This window comes from Chelonia mydas, chromosome 5 (genome assembly GCF_015237465.2).
Source record: "Chelonia mydas isolate rCheMyd1 chromosome 5, rCheMyd1.pri.v2, whole genome shotgun sequence".
In the NCBI taxonomy this organism is placed as follows: Eukaryota; Metazoa; Chordata; order Testudines; family Cheloniidae; genus Chelonia; species Chelonia mydas.
In genome coordinates this window covers 3,973,942-3,990,996 of record NC_051245.2, presented here as the reverse complement: position 1 = coordinate 3,990,996, position 17,055 = coordinate 3,973,942, and the positions used below count along the sequence as shown (strand labels likewise).

At 47.8% G+C, this 17,055-nt stretch overlaps 1 protein-coding gene across 7 annotated transcripts in view; it reads right to left on the bottom strand.

Moving 5' to 3' along the window:
- CNTFR (ciliary neurotrophic factor receptor) overlaps nt 1-17,055 on the bottom strand; it is a 457,782-nt gene that overhangs the window by 264,294 nt on the left and 176,433 nt on the right. The window contains exon 1 of one of the 7 annotated variants that reach the window (XM_043547276.1): nt 2,508-2,645. The exons of the other annotated variants lie outside the window; for them this stretch is intronic. Within the exon in view, the coding sequence (XP_043403211.1) occupies nt 2,508-2,561 (54 nt within the window). The 5' untranslated portion in view covers nt 2,562-2,645. Of the gene's footprint in view, nt 1-2,507; nt 2,646-17,055 lie in introns of those variants that run through there. 7 annotated transcript variants of the gene reach the window in all.

Below are 17,055 nucleotides of genomic sequence, written 5' to 3'. Positions count from 1 at the left end.
GCTCTGGGAGGGAGTTTGGATGCAGGAGGGGGTGCGGGGCATGGGCTCTGGGAGGGAGTTTGGGTGCAGGAGGGGGTGCGGGGCATGGGCTCTGGGAGGGAGTTTGGATGCAGGAGGGGGTGCGGGGCATGGGCTCTGGGAGGGAGTTTGGATGCAGGAGGGGGTGCGGGGCATGGGCTCTGGGAGGGAGTTTGGGTTTGGGAGCGGGGGCTCAGGGCAGGGGGTTGGGGTGCAGGAGGGTTTCAGGGTGCAGGACCCTGGGGTGCTCACCTCAGGAGGCTCCCCACAAGCGGCGACCTCTCCCTGCTGTTCCCAGTCGGAGGCACGGCTAGGCGGCTCTGCGCGCTGCCCCCGCCCCACCCAGAGTGCTGGCTCCGCAGCTCCCATTGGCCGGGAACCGTGGCCAATCAGAGCTGCATGAGGCGGCGCCTGTGGGCGGAGGCAGCGCGCAGAGCCGCCGGGCCGCACCCTAACTCCCTCGCGGAGCCCGCACCCCCTCCCGCACTCTGAACCCCTCCTGGCCGTTTCTCCCCCTAGGAGCAGCAGGGACATGCTGCTTCCGGGGAGCCACGCGGAGCCAGGGAGGGAGCCTGCCAGCCCTGCGCCAACCGAACTATAAACTGGACTTTCTGTGAAGATTAGAAATGCCGGTTTAGAGAGCTTTCTGGATAACACAGCTTTTACTGTATCTAGATGAGCTGATGTACCCCCTGGAAGACCTCTGCATATCCCCAGGGGTACATGTGGCCCTACTTGAGAACCACTGCCCTAGGGGACCACTCCACGCAAAGCCTCTGCCTGCTGCCCAGCAAATTTGTACAGGCAATTGTCACAGCGCTTCACCAACAGCTTTTCCCTGACTCCTTTTAACCTTTGGAATACATTTGAATACTTTCAGCCTTTCCCCTGTAAACCAGAGTCCAGAATCTGCCCTCAGCTATGTCTGCGCAACCCACGCTGGCTCCAGATTTGCATTAGTTCATTGAACTGTTTACGCCGGTCCTAATGAAAGTTTCATCAGCGCTGAAAGTAGGAATAATAAAGCAGGGGAAGGTCCTCCAAGATCTGAGCCTTCGCCGAGTGAGTGCTGAGGAGCAACACTGAGCAGTCCCTGAAATGAGCCTCTGGATCATCTCTCTCTGCCCCACTGCATTTCCTTCAGCCATCGACTGCATTCCCATCTTGTTCCAGCTCCGATGGATCCTATCTGATTGTGTCCCATCCAGCTTCTTAGATCTCTCCCGTTGCCAAGCGAGCATGCGCTTAAAGAGCCAAGGTTGTTGGTCTCCCTGCACCCAGACAGTGCTGGCTCTCGATATAGCTACTGAGTTATTACTAATAAACCACTGGCTTTTGGTGCAACCACACATGGGACTCTCTACAATTCTGCCTCCCTCCTGCACCTCCCCATAGCAGAGCGCCAGGGAGAGGGGAGGACATGGGCGGGGGGGAAGGACCAAAGGAAGAGACAGCATTCGTGAGTCCCCTCTGCAGTGAGGGGATGTTTGCTGTGGGCCAGCAGGCCTGGATGCCCTAGGAACGGGAGACAGGAGCCCTCTCCGCAGGACAGGGAAACAAGCTCCCTTAACAGTACAGAAGCAGCAGCAAAGTTTTAAAAAATTCAACTACGTTACTTGTCCCAGGACAACGGGGCGAATCTTCCCCATCAGCCCTCCCACAAGCTGTGCAGCTAGTTCAGGGGCAGAAACCGCAACGCTGCGTCGAGAAGCTCACCTTGCACCCACGCTTGCCAATGAGAGCGGTGAGCAGGATGCCACTTCCCTCCTCCGCGCCAGGGAAGATGAGGCATGTGACATCAGGCCCAACTCCAGATCAGATGCGTGCATGAGAGACAAGACTGTTTGGAGAGGTGTTTACGGGGAGATGTGAGTGAAAACCCTGGGAATGCAGGTTTCACTGCAGGGAGGGTCGACCAGAACAGATCAGAAAGCAAAATCAAAAACCTGAAACCAATTTTGTTTTGGCTTTTCAACAAAAAGTGACCAATTGTTCAGTAAAAACAAAAACATGTCATTGAGTCAAAGAGCCATTTTCCATTGGGCAAAAACTTCCAACAGACAATTTTGGAGCAGCTCCATGGAACAACTTCAATGGGCAGGGATGGCGTCCCTAGCCACTGTTTGCCAGAAGCTGGGAATGGGCGACAGGGGATGGATCACTTGATGATTCCCTGTTCTGTTCATTCCCTCTGGGGCACCTGGCATTGGCCACTGTCGGCAGACAGGATACTGGGCTACAGGGACCTTTGGTCTGACCCAGTATGGCTGTTCTTATGAGGCACTGGGGTCAGGAAACAAGGGAAAGAGAACTGGGGTTGGGGGTGCCAGGTCTTGCACCTCTAGCTTGTTTTGAGTGACATCTTTCATTTGAGTCTCCAAGTTCCCTTAACGCCATCCAAATGTGGTGTCCCTTCCTTTTACTGTTGGAAGTTATTTATATCCAAAATAAAAACTCGCAGAACTGAGATTTCAGAGAGAGTTACTCACAGTAAAGGAAGCAATCCCATGGGGTTTGAAGTTTCTTGCATGTGTCCCTCTCATTTTGGTTCCTTGTCATATGTTGCAGCCCACGTTTGGAGAGGAAGGATGGGCTTAAGGAGCAGGCTCCAGATGAGCACTTCAGAAACCTCTGCCACAGAATTCCCCGTGTGACCTTGGCCAAGTCACTTAGACCCTGATCCACCACTCACTGAACTCCAAGGGCCATGGGATCAAGCTTTCAATCATTCTGGGCCTCAGGTCCACATCTGTAAAATGGGGATAATAATTCCTCTTTTGCCTGTGTTGGCTGTTTAGACTGTAAGCTCTTTGGGGCAGGGACTGTTTCTTACTATGTGTTTGTACAGTACCCAGCACTATGGGCCCCGATCTTGGCTGGAGCACTGAGGTGTTCCTGTAATACAGCGGATAAGCCACACCCCCCTTCGGGGCCTCAGCAGACTGAGAAGGGTAAAGGGAGAAGCGGGAAGGCTCCTGAGCATTCGTGGAAACTATGCCTGGCCCAGGAAGCTGAGTGCCATGAACGGCAGGGAACGGGGCCAGTAGACCGGGTGGCGCAGAGCTGAAAGGCAGGTGGAGGTGACCCGCAGTGAGAGAGGTGGAGAGAATGGAGAACTCCACCGCAGACTTAGTTACAGGGTGGCTAGTTGCCAATTGTGACTTAGGGTTGCCACCCGTCCGGATTCTACCTGGACAGTCTGGTTTTTGGCTTCTGTGTCCGAGTGCCCTTTAGGGTTGCAGGGGCCGGTCGAAAAGGGGACCTGGCAACCCTGAATGGCTGCTGAACCAAAAGTCCGGTTACTGTGGGGCGGGGGAGGCGCCAGGTCATTAACTCGAGACAGCCTCTGCTCAGCTGGTGCCGGCTCCTACCTGCAGGCAGACTCCTTGAGACGATCCAATGAGTGACGGAGGCAGGGGGGGGAGGAGTGAGTGAAGGGACGGGACCTTGGGGGAAGAGGCGGAGAAGGGGGCGAGGCCTTGTGGAAAGATGGAGAAGGGGCGGGGCCTGGAGGAAGAGGAGGAGAAGGGGCGGGGCCTGGAGGAAGAGGCGGAGAAGGGGCGGGGCCTCGGAGGTCTGGTTATCAGCAATTAGAAAGGTGAAAACCGTAGTGACCCTGCAGGGAACCGTGACAGAGCCAAAGTGCGCCCCTCGGTGCACAGCAGACACAGCTGCAAAGCTGCCAAGCTCTGGTCACTACAGCGCAGAGAGTGGTGACCAGGAACAAGGGAGAGGTGAGGCCTCTGCACACGGGGACACAGCTGCTGTCTGTTCCGGGATGGACGATTCCCCCTCCCTCCCTCCTCCGCAGGCATCTCTCAGAGAGGAGCTGCTAACTGGAGGTAATAACCCTAACTCAGGAGGGGCTCCAGCAGTGAATGTACCAGTACTGAAAGCTTCAAAAGAGCCTGGGACTCGGGGCAGATGAAAGCCCTGCTTAGCCCACTGGCTGGGCACCAATTAGGAGAGACTCCCAGCACAGATACCGGTCTCACTCTGGGCTTACAAAACTCTGCCCAGCTTGCTGAGCAGCTTGCAGACTGCAGCTGCTGAAGTCAAGCAGCGCGAGGCTCTTTTCTACAGCTCTCGGGGAACAGGGGGGAGCCTGGAATTCGGGACTCGGAGCGGCACTTAAGAAGCTTGATTTATTTATAGAGCTGGTCAAAATTTGTCCTTTTGATTTTTGAATTCTGGACAGTATAAAAAAAAAAGTTCCCCTTCTGAAGCTTTCAAAACGGAAACATTTTTTTTTTCATCTTATAAAATTTGTCATGGTTTCGAAAAACTTTCCAAACCACCAAGAGAGTCCCATGTGAGACGCAGCTGGAAGGAGCATTACCAGTATTTATACGCATGCTCATCCAATCAAGGAGTCAGGAAAACGCCACCTGACGAAGACACGACATGCACCCAATTAAAAGTTGCACAGTAGGAAACTGGAAACACGAGCAATTTCAACACCCCCCACCCCCCCGGTGAGAGCTGGCGCAAGGATGTCGACACCCCCCCCTCGGTGAGAGCTAGCACAAGGATATCGACGCAAGCTGGGAATCACACCCCTAGCTGCAAGTGTAGATGGAGCCAAAGAGAAGCAGTTTTACCAAGGACACCTGAGAAGGGCTGAGCCCTGACCCGGGCTGGAGGAAGAGCCTGGCGCGACGTGCCTGCTCACGCTGATGCTGAGCTGCGTCAGCAGCTTCCCACATGCAATGTGAAATCCTCCGGGGGGCTGGGGTGAAAGAGTCCCTTGCATGACACAGGAAGGATGGCTCTGGGGTTCAGGCACCAGGAGATCTGTCACCGATTCCTCACGTGCGTTTAAGCAAGTCACAGAGAGTACATCTGCACAGCAGACGGAGGTGTGCCTGCAGCAGAGGTAGGCATATCTCAGCTAGCTTGGGTTTGGCTAGCTCCAATAACAAGAGCAGTGAAGCCCCAGCGGCATGGGCTAGCCAATCAAATATTGCTCAGGGGCCCGAGTGGGGCTGTGCTGCCGTGGCTTCACCGTTATTGGAGCCAGCTAGCTCGTGTGTGTCTCCACATACAGCAGCCTTACCTCTGGCGGCAGTGCAGACAGACCTTTAGTGTCTCATCTGTAAAATGGGGATACCGACCCTGCCTATCTTAGGTACTTACCAGGCCCCCATCAGCCTTCCAATATGAGGCATAGGGGCAAACAACTTAACTAGCTTTAAGATGGAGCTTGACAAATTTAGGAACAGGATAATACGATGGGGTCTTCCTGCCGTCCCCAGGATCCAGCAAGTCCCTTCCAATCCTCTGTTCCTTGTATCTGACCATTTCACAGTCTTGATTGTATGTATTCCCCCAACCCTTCCGGTGTCGTAGGGCAGTGCTGTTATCTCGATTTTATAGACAGCAAACTGAGGGCCAGAGGATATGTCCGCACTGCAGCTGGGAGGTATGATTCCTGGCCCAGGTCGACATACACCAATGCTAGAAGCCTAGGTAACAAACAAGAGGAATTGGAATTGCTCATTTATGAGCATAAATTTGATCTAGTTGGTATTACTGAAAGCTGGTGGGATGACTCCCACGATTTGCATGTTGAAATCAAGGGCTGTAACCTATTTAGGAAGGATCAAGTGGCCCAAAGAGGAGGGGAAGCAGCACATTGTCAAAAATGGCATTACCTGTTTCTGAGTCACTGATAACGCAGAAGAAAATGATCCCAAATGCTTATGGATCAATGTCCTGACAGACAAGGCCCAAACATGGGGTATTAGTTGGTGTCTGCTCCAAACCACCAAAGCACTCCAGGGAACAGGATATCCGGCTCCTTATGCAGTTATCTATAATGTGTGGGGAAAAAACTTTCCTGATCATGGGGGACTTCAGTTTGAGTGACATATGCTGGAGAGCTCATGCCGCCAGTACTAAAACATTCTTGGAAGTTCTACATATTATAGATGACAATTTCCTGCCACAAAAAGGGCTGCCTCCAACATGGGTGAATTTTATATTAGAGCTTGTCTTGACAGATAAAGAGGAACTGATCACAGAACTGAAATTAACTGTTGCTTAGGTACAAGTGATCATCACTCAATCAAATTCAAACTGTGCAAACAGAAAAAAGTCCAGACCAGTGATATGTATACTTGGTGCTTTAAAAGGGCCAATATCACAAAGCTGAAAACAATTATGAGTCAAATCAGATGGGAGGAAGAATTTAATCAGAAAAAATCTGAATGATAATTGGGAATTGTTTAAGAACACCTTACTAGCTGCCCCAAAAGTCACAATCCCGCAATCAAGAGAGGAGGCCATAGAGGTTGAAAAAATGATCTGGTTGAAAAGGGAAGTGAAGGGAACTATAAAAAAAAGGAATAAGATATAACAAATGGAAGAAAGGGGAAGTTGTTAGTAATGAATATAAATCACGAGCTAGGAATTGTAGAAAACTGATAAGGGAAGCAAAAGGACACAAGGCAACACCTATGGCCAGCAGAGTTAAGGACAATAAGAAGGAGTATTTTAAGCATATTGGGAACAAAAATAATTCTAACAATGGTACTGGTCCATTACTAAATGGAAATAGTAAAATTATCAATAATAATGCAGAATAGGCAGAAGTGTTCAATACATATTTCTGTTCTTTAACTGAGGAAAAATAGATGATATAGTCATATCTTATGAGTACACTGTTATCATTAGATTGGTATTTTAGGGAGGATGTTAAACAGCAGCTACTAAAGAAAGATGTTTTTAAATCATCAAGTCTGGACAACGTGCATCCAAGAGTTTTAAAAGAGCTGTGTGAGGAGCTCACCAGACCATTAATGTTGATTTTCAATATGTCTAGGAACACTGGGGAAGTGCCAGAAGCCTACAGGGAAGCTAACATTGTACCAATATTTAAAAGGAGTAAACGGGATGACCCAGGTAATTAATGACCTGTCAGTCTGACATCCATCCCAGACAAGATAATGGAGCAGCTGATATGGGACTTGATTAATAAAGAATTAATGGAGTGTAATATAATTAATGTCAATCAACATGGGTTTATGGAAAATACGTTCTGTCAAACTAAATTCACAAAATCTTTTTTGATAAGATTTCAAGTTTGGTTGATAAAAGTAATAGTGTTGATGTAATGTACTTAGACTTCTGTAAGACATTTGATTTGGTACTACAAGGCATTTTGACGAAAAACTAGAAAGAGATAAAATTAACACGGCACTCATTACACAGACTAAAAGCTGGCTAGCTGATAGGTCTCAAAATCTAATTGTAAACGGGGAATAATCACTGAAAGAGAGTGTGTTTCCAGTGGGATCCTGCAAGGATCTGTTCTTGGGTCCATGCTATTTAACATTTTTATCAATGACCTGGAAGAAATAAAAAAATCATCACTGATAAAGTTTGCAGATGACACAAAAAATTGGGGAAGCGGCAAATAAGGAAGAGGACAGGTCACTGATACAGAGCAATCTTGGCGCAAACAAACAATATGCATTTTAATGTGGATAAATGGAAACGTACAAAGAATGCAGGCTATACTTACAGGACGGGGGACTCTATCCTGGCAAGAAGTGACTCTGAAAACTATTTGGGGGTTACGGTGGATAATCAGCTGAACATGAGCTCCCAACGTAATGCTGTGGCGAGAAGGACTAATGCAATCCTGGGATGCATAAGTAAAGCAATCTTGAGTAAGAGCAGAGAGGTTACTTTAGCTCTGTATTTGGCACTGGTGCAATCGCTGCTGGAATCTTGTGTCAACTTCTGGTGTCCACAATTCAAGAAGGATGTTGATAAGCTGGAGAGGATTCAGAGAAAAGCCAGGAGCATGACACAATTATCAGACACATAGATGAACATGGTATGTTGAAGAAGTGTCAAGGCACTACACACAAATGGCTTTTGTAAAGGGAAATCATGCCTCACCAATCTATTAGAAGTCTCTTAGAAAGTCACAAGCATGTGGACAAGGCTGATCCAGTGGATATTGTGTACTTGGATTTTCAGAAAGCCTTTGACAAGGTCCTTCACCCAAGGCTCTTAAGCAAAGTAAATAGTAATGGGATAAGAGGAAAGGTCCTCTCATGGATCAGTAACTGGTTAAAAGATAGGAAACAAAAGGTCAGTTTTCACAGTGGAGAGAGGTAAATAGCAGGGTCCCCCAAAGGGTCTGTACTAGGACCGGTGCTGTTCAACACATTCATAAATATTCTGGAAAAAGGGTAAACAGTGAAGTGGCAAAGTCTACAGGCAATACAAAATTACTCAGAATAGTTAAGTCCAAAGCAGACCGAGAAGAGCGACAAAGGGATTGCACAAAACTGGGTGACTGGGCAACAAAATGGCAGATGAAATACAATGATGATAACTGCAAAGTAATACTCATTGGAAAACATAATCCCAACTCTACACACAAAATGATGGGGTCTAAATTAGCTGTTACCACTCAAGAAAGAGACCTTGGAGTCATCGTGATAGTTCTCCAAAAACATCAGCTCAACGTGTAGCAGCCGTCAAAAAAGAATGTTAGGAACATTAGGAAAAGGTTAGGTAAGAAGACAGAAAATGTCATATTGCTTCTATATAAATCCATGGGGCGCCCGCACCTTGAATAGTGCATGCAGATGTGGTCGCCCCATCTCAACAGAAGATATACTAGAATTAGAAAAAAGTACAGAGACGGGCAACAAAACTGATGAGGGGGATGGAGCAGCTTCCATACGAGGAGAGATTAAAGAGACCGAGATTGTTCAGTTTTGAACAGAGACGACTAAGGGGGGATCTGATCGATGTGCATAAAATCATGACTGGCTCGGAGAAGCAGAATACGGAAGCGTTATTTACCCCTTCACATAACACAAGCAGGGGTCACCCAATGAAATTAATTAGGCAGCGGGTTTAAGAGAAACAAAAGGAAGCACTTCCTCACACAACGCACAGTCAACCTGTGGACTGGTTGCCAGGGGATGTTGTGAAGGCCAAAAGTATAATGGGTTCAGAAAAGAACTAGATAAGTTCATGGAGGATAGGTCCAGCAACGACTATTAGCCACGATGGTCAGGGATTCAACCCCACCTTTGGGGGTCCCTAAATCACTGATTGTCAGAACCTGGGACTGGACAACAGGGGATGGATCACTTGATAATTGTTCTGTTCATTCCCTCTGAAGCATCTGGCACTGGCCACTGTCGGAAGACAGGACACTGGGCTACATGGACCATTGGTCTGCTCCAGTGTGGTTTTTCTTATGTTCCTAAGGATTAAAAAACATGCCTCATAGCGATAGACTTAAGGATTTCAATCTATTTAGCTAAACAGAGAGAGGGTTAAGGGGTGACTTAATCACAGTCAGTAAGTCCCTAAACGGGAAAAAAATTTAATAAGGGACAGTTCAATCTAGCAGAGAAAGGCAACACAATCCAATGGCTGGAAGCTGAAGCTAGACAAATTCAGGCAGGAAATTAGGTACACGTTTTTAACAGTGACACTGATTAGCCATTGGAACAACTTACCAAGGGTCGTGGTGGATTCACAATCCCTGGCAATTTTTAAAGCAAGATGGGATGTTTTGCTAAACGCTCTGCTCTGGGAATTATCTGGGGACAGGTCTCTGGCCTGCGCTCTGCAGGGGGTCAGACGAGATGATCACAATGGTCCCTCCTGGCCTTGCAGTCTGTGAATCTACGACACGGGATAGCTCACCTTGAGCGAGCCTGCTAAAAAGAGTGGTGTGAACATTGCGGCAGAGGTGGTGGCTCGGGCTCACCTCCCGAGTCCATGCCCACCTGACTCCCTGGGGCCAAGCGGAGGCAGCTAGCCCGAGCCACTGCTAGTGTAGCAAGGTCCACACTGCTGTTTGTAGGGTGCTGGGTCAAGCAGTGCTGTTACTTGTCTATCTACCTGGGCTGGGGGTCACAGCTGCCATGTGCAGATGCACCCAGAAAGACCAAGTGACTTGTCACACAATTGCACCCAGGGTCTAGGATCCCAAGTTAATACCCTGACCACTGGACAATCCTTCCTTCTCCCAGCAGGGATTATTTCTTCCTGGCTGTCTATACAACACATAGCACAATGGGGCCCTCATCTTCGTGAGGGCCTCTAGGCACAACCCTAATAAAACACTACAGAAGAACCACAGGCTGGGAGAACTAGTGCATTGTGTGGCATGCTACTGCACCCTCTGGCCTTGAGGGAGGCTGACCCAACCCTGACCGCTCTTGACACACAACCCTGGAAATCAAGGCTGGGACCCAGAGTGGCAGTGCGGTGACTGGAGATGTGAAAAACCTGGGGACAGCCGGTCCATTACTCTGGCATGTGAGTCCAACACTCCAGTCTCCCTGTGAAAGGGATGCTCCTTCCCGAGCTGCCAGTCCGCAATGTTGGTAAATTATTAACCACTGAAATGAGGCACATCAGGATGCAAATCCTGTGCGTGTGCGCAGTTCAGCAAACCCCAGCGGGAGGGAGAAGATGGGGGCAAGGACCGCTGACAGGCTGATGATTAATTGAAATGTAGGGAGAGAGTGACACTTTCTGCTGGTAAAGTTGCTTCAATTAAAGCCATCAAGCGGCCTAAGTATGGGAAGGAAACAACAAGCAACAGCCCCCCGGCATGGCCCCACATGTGTTGTACCTAACGGCTCTGCTATTCGAACCGGTCTGACCCCTGCCTTTATTTTCGCAGGTGTGAGTTCACATTCGAAAACAACCGTATCTGCATTTTTCCGGCCCTCAGTTTGCTGCATGTGGGAACAGTAGCTCTGGGACATCTGACCTCCTGATGTATGGCACAAACCAGCAATTAGATAGTGAACAACTACCACGGAGATCCTCTGGGCAACATTCGCTCCCCGCGCACGGGACCAGCTGAAGGCTCTACGCACCGCTTATGCCATCAACATAGCAGCAGATTGCAGGCAGTAAAACGAAGATGCAAAAAAGATAATAAAATAAAAATGCCGAAACTCTGCCTGACTCTCAAACTCACAGAAATAGTGAGTGATGTGGCCCAAAGTGGTTTGATCTCATCGTCACAGAAGAGAGTGCACACGCACGGTCATGGGACCCTGGTGCATAGCTGGGACACTGACGCACTATGGAAACACAAATAAGTCATAACATTTAACTGGGCATCCAGCATCCTCAGGACCAGCAGAGAGGGGGTAGGAAAGGGTTCAGTCATCAGCTAGAGCCAGAAGGAAGGAGGACATTTAAAGAACAGGAGAATGTTGTGGTTAAGGCTCTGAGACCTGAGTTTGATTCCAGCCTTTGCCGCAGACTCTGGGTGCGACCTTGTCTGTAGGACTTGGTTTCCCATTGGTACCGTGAGGACAGTGATGCTTCCTTTGTGGACTGTGAACTATTCGCAGCCGGGACTGTCTTGCTAGGTGTATGCAAATTCTCTAGTACAACAATGGGGCTGTGATCTTCCTCGTGGCCTCTCGGTACAACTGTAATACAGACGTGGCTTAGGAAATTCAGTTCAGTACCTTATTCAGTGCTTTGCCACTCTGGTAATGACGGGTGTTTTACCCAATCGCATTTGGGGGCTCCATGTAACAGTTGTACAATTGACATGGCTTAACAGACTGCTGTTTATGAGACATTGCAGTATTTAAGAGACACATTTCTCTGAGAGCTGCGCATAAAATTTGATAGCTAAATAGCTGTAAATGCTACTGAGGTCTGACAACTTGAAGAGGAATAGAAGGTCTGTCATGCAGGGTATCAGCCAATATGCTCTGCACCACAGAGCCAACGAGATTTCCAGTCTCATAAAACCCTTGTTATATTGGAAGTGAGAATTTGTGCAGTGCATATGAGCTCTTTTTTATTGGGCTGGTGTGATGCTGAGAAAAAGCAGTTAAAGTTGTACAAGTCCTCCTTGGAGCGTGATTGGGGCGTCTATAAATCAAAAAAGTTCTTCCGAAAGGCGTTTACTAAATAACCCAGCTTTAATTCAGTCTCGGCTTGGTTTACGGGGCAGGACCGAGAGAGCTTACACGGATGCTCGCAGGGGCGGAAAGACACAACGTAGGTGCATAAATATCTTAAGGGGAGTCATAGGAAAGGACCATTCTCATTGCACACTCACGACTAAGTACTGTCCGATTCAGACTGGAGCCCTGCTGGGTGAGGCGTCGTACAGACGTGTAGGTAGACATGGCCTGAAAAGCTTCTGCAGAGTAATGGATAGTTACACAGGGCCAAATTCTTTTCTAGTGGAAAAGAGCCAAACTGTCTCAAATGGAGCTGCATCCATTTACACCAGCAGACAATTCAGCCCAACAAAACCTCATTGGGCCTATCCCGTCCGCCTTCTTTGGGCCGGTGGAGGATTATTTTCTACAGCCTTCTTGCGAATTTTTTGTCCAATCCACATGTCCCCTGTGCTGGTGCTTTCCACCCCTTCCTTGGCACAAAGGAAGTTTGAATGCTGGAGGAGATCATAAAAAAGGTACAACAGAAGGCAAACCAAAGGAACTAAGCCAGGGAGCTTTATGTGCTAGGGAATTAATTCAGGTTTTGGTTCTAGCTACAAAGCTCAGCAGCTCTTAACCAGACTCCCATCCTGGCCCGCTTTGTGACGGTAACACCAATGGTAGTTGTCGTGGTCTCTGGACTTCACCCTTCCAGCATAGGCAGAGCTCAAAAAGTTCAAATTCCAGAAAGTGGTTCTGACCCCACATAACTTCCACTGACTTCACCAGTGTCACTCCTACTTACAGCAGCGTCGGTGAGACCAGAACCAAGCCCCAGATGTTCCTCTGAACGCAAGCCAAACCTCTCCTGCCTGCAAGGTCCATATGGACACCACCCGAGACCAGACTCTTCCCACAAAGACTCCTCTGCTGGGGCAGGGAAAGCGGGCCTACGTTGCCCATTGGAAATGAAGTATTTCCGAACCTCCATGTGTGATTTGATGGGTGAGGAAGGTTCGGGCTCACGTTATCCCAAACAACTCCTTCATCTCGATTCAAGAGCCATGTTGCTTATGTCATTGCAGCCTGGTTTCCTGGTTAACCTGCCCTTCCTGCGGCTAAACTGGTCTGCACAAGAGGCTGGCAGCGATGCTAGTAGCTATAACTCTGACATCAATTACCTAGACTAATGGAAACCTTTGTGGGTATGTCTAGACAGACAAAAAAAAAAAGACCCACGGCAACAAGTCTCAGAGCTCAGGTCAACTGACTGAGACTCGCTGGTCTATTTTTCTTTTTTGCTGTGTAGACGCTGTAACGATGCTGGTTCTGGCGGGACCCAAACGAGAGTGCCAATTCAGGACAAATTGCTTAGAGCAGGGCAGTTACAGCCCAAGGCTGGGGTTTCTGTGCACATCAAGGCAAACCAAACCAGCCAAAGAAGACTTTGGTTTTACCCCACTGGCTAACCACAAGTCACACAAGCAATTCCCTTAGACACCCCAGTTTCTCAGTATCACCACCAGTGCTACTCGTTATGGGGACAAATGGTTATGAAAACCAATACCCCCATAAAAGAAAAAAGGTTCTCTCGATCCCAAAGGGCCAAGCCCCAGACCCAGGTCAATATACAAATCAGATCTTGCCCACAAATCTCGCTGCCGCTGATCCTTTAGAATCTAAAATCTAAAGGTTTATTCATAAAAGGAAAAAGATAGAGATGAGAGCTAGAATTGGTTCAATGGAATCAATGACAGACAGTGATGGCCAAGTTCTTGGTTCAGGCTTGCAGCAGTGATAGAATAAACTGCAGGTTCAAATCGAGTCTCTGGAGAACATCCCCAGCTGGGATGGGTCCTTCAGTCCTTTGTGTAGAGCTTCCGTTTGTAGCAAAGTCCCTCCAGAGGTAAGAAGCAGGACTGAAGACAAAATGGCAGAGCTGCAGCAGCTTTTTATAGTCTCTTGCCATGTGGTCTCTGCTTTCTTTGTCCCAAGGACAAGCTGTCCATCATGTGGCCTGGAAAAACCTCAGAGTTCTGTCCAAAGGCAGATCCCTGCATACCTGGCTGAGTCACAAGGTGTATCTGCTGTCTCTCAATGGGTCAGGTGTGTAGCTGATGATCCTTAATGGGCCATCCAGCAGGCTAGGCAGAGCTGACACCAGCTTGTCTGGGGTGTCACCCAGAAGCACAGCATAAGTTTGAAATACAGACAGTACAGAGCCAAAATTCCTAACTTTAACTACAAAAATGATACTCACATATAGACAGCATAATCATAACCAGCAAACCATAACCTTGTCTTAGACACCTCATTTGACTCCCTTTATACAAGATTTGGTGCCACTACAGGACTTTGGTTGCAACAATGGTCTATACAGTCCCAGTTCAAGTCAATAACGTCACACCCCCAACGCAAAATTGATGCAGGAACGGATGACACAAACATCACTGACTGCATCCCAAGAGCTCCCCATCCTGGGTTCTGCCTTACTACAGCTAGTATTGGTGTATAACAGAAATGGTTTATCAAAGTCATGTTCAATAACCTGATTGAATCTCTTTACAAACTCAAGGCAAAACTTGGTTAGAACAACAGTGGATTGGATCTGCTTTTGCAGCATAGTTCCTGTATGTCTCATGTGATCTTGCCAAGGGCTAAAGAACATAGCTACCTTACCCATACAAGCTCTGGCAAATGTCTGCAACCCAATTAACATCAAGTCAATGTAAATATTAATGTTCTTCATAGTACAGGAATCTTGACATTTAGCCATGAAAGTAATACAGTAGTGTGCCTCAGTTTCCCTTTTCATATAGCACATCAGGTCTGGAATGTCTTTTCCCCTGTGAAAAGTTCCAAGACTGTTTACAGGCATTAACTGTGCAACATCAGCATAACAAGGCCTTTTAACATAAAGGGTGATCTTATGTATCACTTTTAACATATTCGAGGGATTTTCCAAAAGATTAGGCACATTGTACATTTTTACAGTTTTTGGTAATAGCAACACATTAGTTACAAGAATTACCATTAGCAATAACAATAAATTCATTGCAAGTGTCCATTTACAATCATTTCTGTCATGCCACAGCTTTGGCTCAATACCATTGGGGTTTAGGCCTTTTAGGGTCAGCCTGTGGCTTCCCTTTGCAAAATTAAGGTCTCATTTTCCTCCTTGTCCTGAAGGATCAAACCCTGATTTCTCTTGCTTAACAGAATTCACTGGCTGGTTGGGTGTGCTCTCTGTGCTAACCGCTATTAGCAAGTCCTTCTTTTCCCTGTCAGCCAAGTAATTTGCATTACCACAGACAGGAGCCAGTTCACCAGTTTTCAGATCCTTAACTGCTATTGATCCCAAGGCTGGACTGTGTCTTAAAGAGATACTATCCATTTTCACTAACAAAATAGACTCCAAGTTCTGTTGTCCTTCCCTTACCAACCTCTGCTTCACATGGAATCAGATGTTAAGTTCACTGAGAGACTACAAGTCATATCCAAAGTGTCTAGAGATGAGAGTTTACCTGCCACCCCCTGCATTCTCCAGAGACTAACTACACAGCTGTTCTGCTCTGCAGACTCAGCTACCCAGTCTTCCCTCTGGACCTGAGACACAGATGGTTCAGTCACAGAATCAGCATGGAGACATTCCTCTCTCAACAACCTTGTCTCCCCAACAAGCTGGCCAAACCCAGCCACTTGGTTATAAGACTGTTCAACTTTCTTACCAGCTGTCACTCCATCTGAGACCTTCTCAAAGCTATCCACACTGGATCTTTCAAAAGGAAAGTCAGTGGATCCATTCACAACAGAAAATTTCTGGCTGTTAGAAAATGAAACTTTCTTGATTAAATCACTTTCACACCCTTCAGCTGCAGTAAACTGCTTGCACAGATTCCATGAGGATTCCTTTCCCCCAGAAGCTTTTCTAAGCAGCAATTCACCCCTCACAGAAATTCTGCTCTTACCCTCTTCACCTAGGGCTTGCTCTAAAGGAACACTTCCCTGAGCAACAACAGACTCTTTCTGGGTCTCACTTACATCCAGAATCACCTCTGGCCCATCAGGAGGATTCCTAAACAATCCCCTTTCAGGCAAACTTATACACTGCCTAGATAAAAGGTTAGAAGCATTCTCCTTCTCTTTGCCACACACAAGTTCAGGAATATTTTCCTTCTTGCTGCAAGTTTCCACACCCTCAGTAGGTAACACAATCAAATCACCTTTATGCTCTGCTTGTGCCCTGGCTAGGGTATCACCCTGATCAGACAGAGTTGCTACACCGCTTCCCAGCCACACACTAGCAAAGGCAAAATACAAGCACCAGAATTGTCTGGTCTCTGGGATTTTGCTAAAATACTAACTGGATACAACCTAGTTACAGTGCCATTCTCCCGAGCGGACACAAACGTAGGACCATTCCCTTCCTGGGCCTTAGTTGAATCCAACTCTGAGACAACTGCACTATTCTCAGCCATCACAGGCTGAAAGGCCCCTTCTGTTTGCTCCACAGACAAAGAAGAGCCGGAGACACGTTCTCCTTTACCAAACACACAGCTTGGGATCTCATTCCCCTTGTCCCAGCACACAAGGCTGTTCACAGACAACTGCTTGGAGATGGGGGTAGCTCCCTCCATAGGCAAGTTAACACCCCTGACAGACACAGGCACATTTCCTTCACTGTCACAATTCTCCACACAGGGAACAGGTAAGGTTCAGGGACACTCATCTTCCACTCTCCTCGCCTTCCCAAACTGCTGACTAGACAAAGCCACAGCTCACAAGGCTGCCTAGGCTCATCCAAACTTTCCTTATTCTCTTCTCCCTTCGCTTGATCTAATTCCAGATTTGCTTCTGAGACATCACATAGACATTTAGAAACTTCATTCACCGTCAAACAGCTATTTCCCACCAGGTTAGAGTCCCCCTCCCGCTGGTCAGAGCAATATAACATACCAACATTGTTATAAACTGAAATTTCAAGAGGATACATTTTTCAGAGTAACAGCCGTGTTAGTCTGTATTCGCAAAAAGAAAAGGAGTACTTGTGGCACCTTAGAGACTAACCAATTTATTTGAGCATGAGCTGAAATGAGCTGTAGCTCACGAAAGCTCATGCTCAAATAAA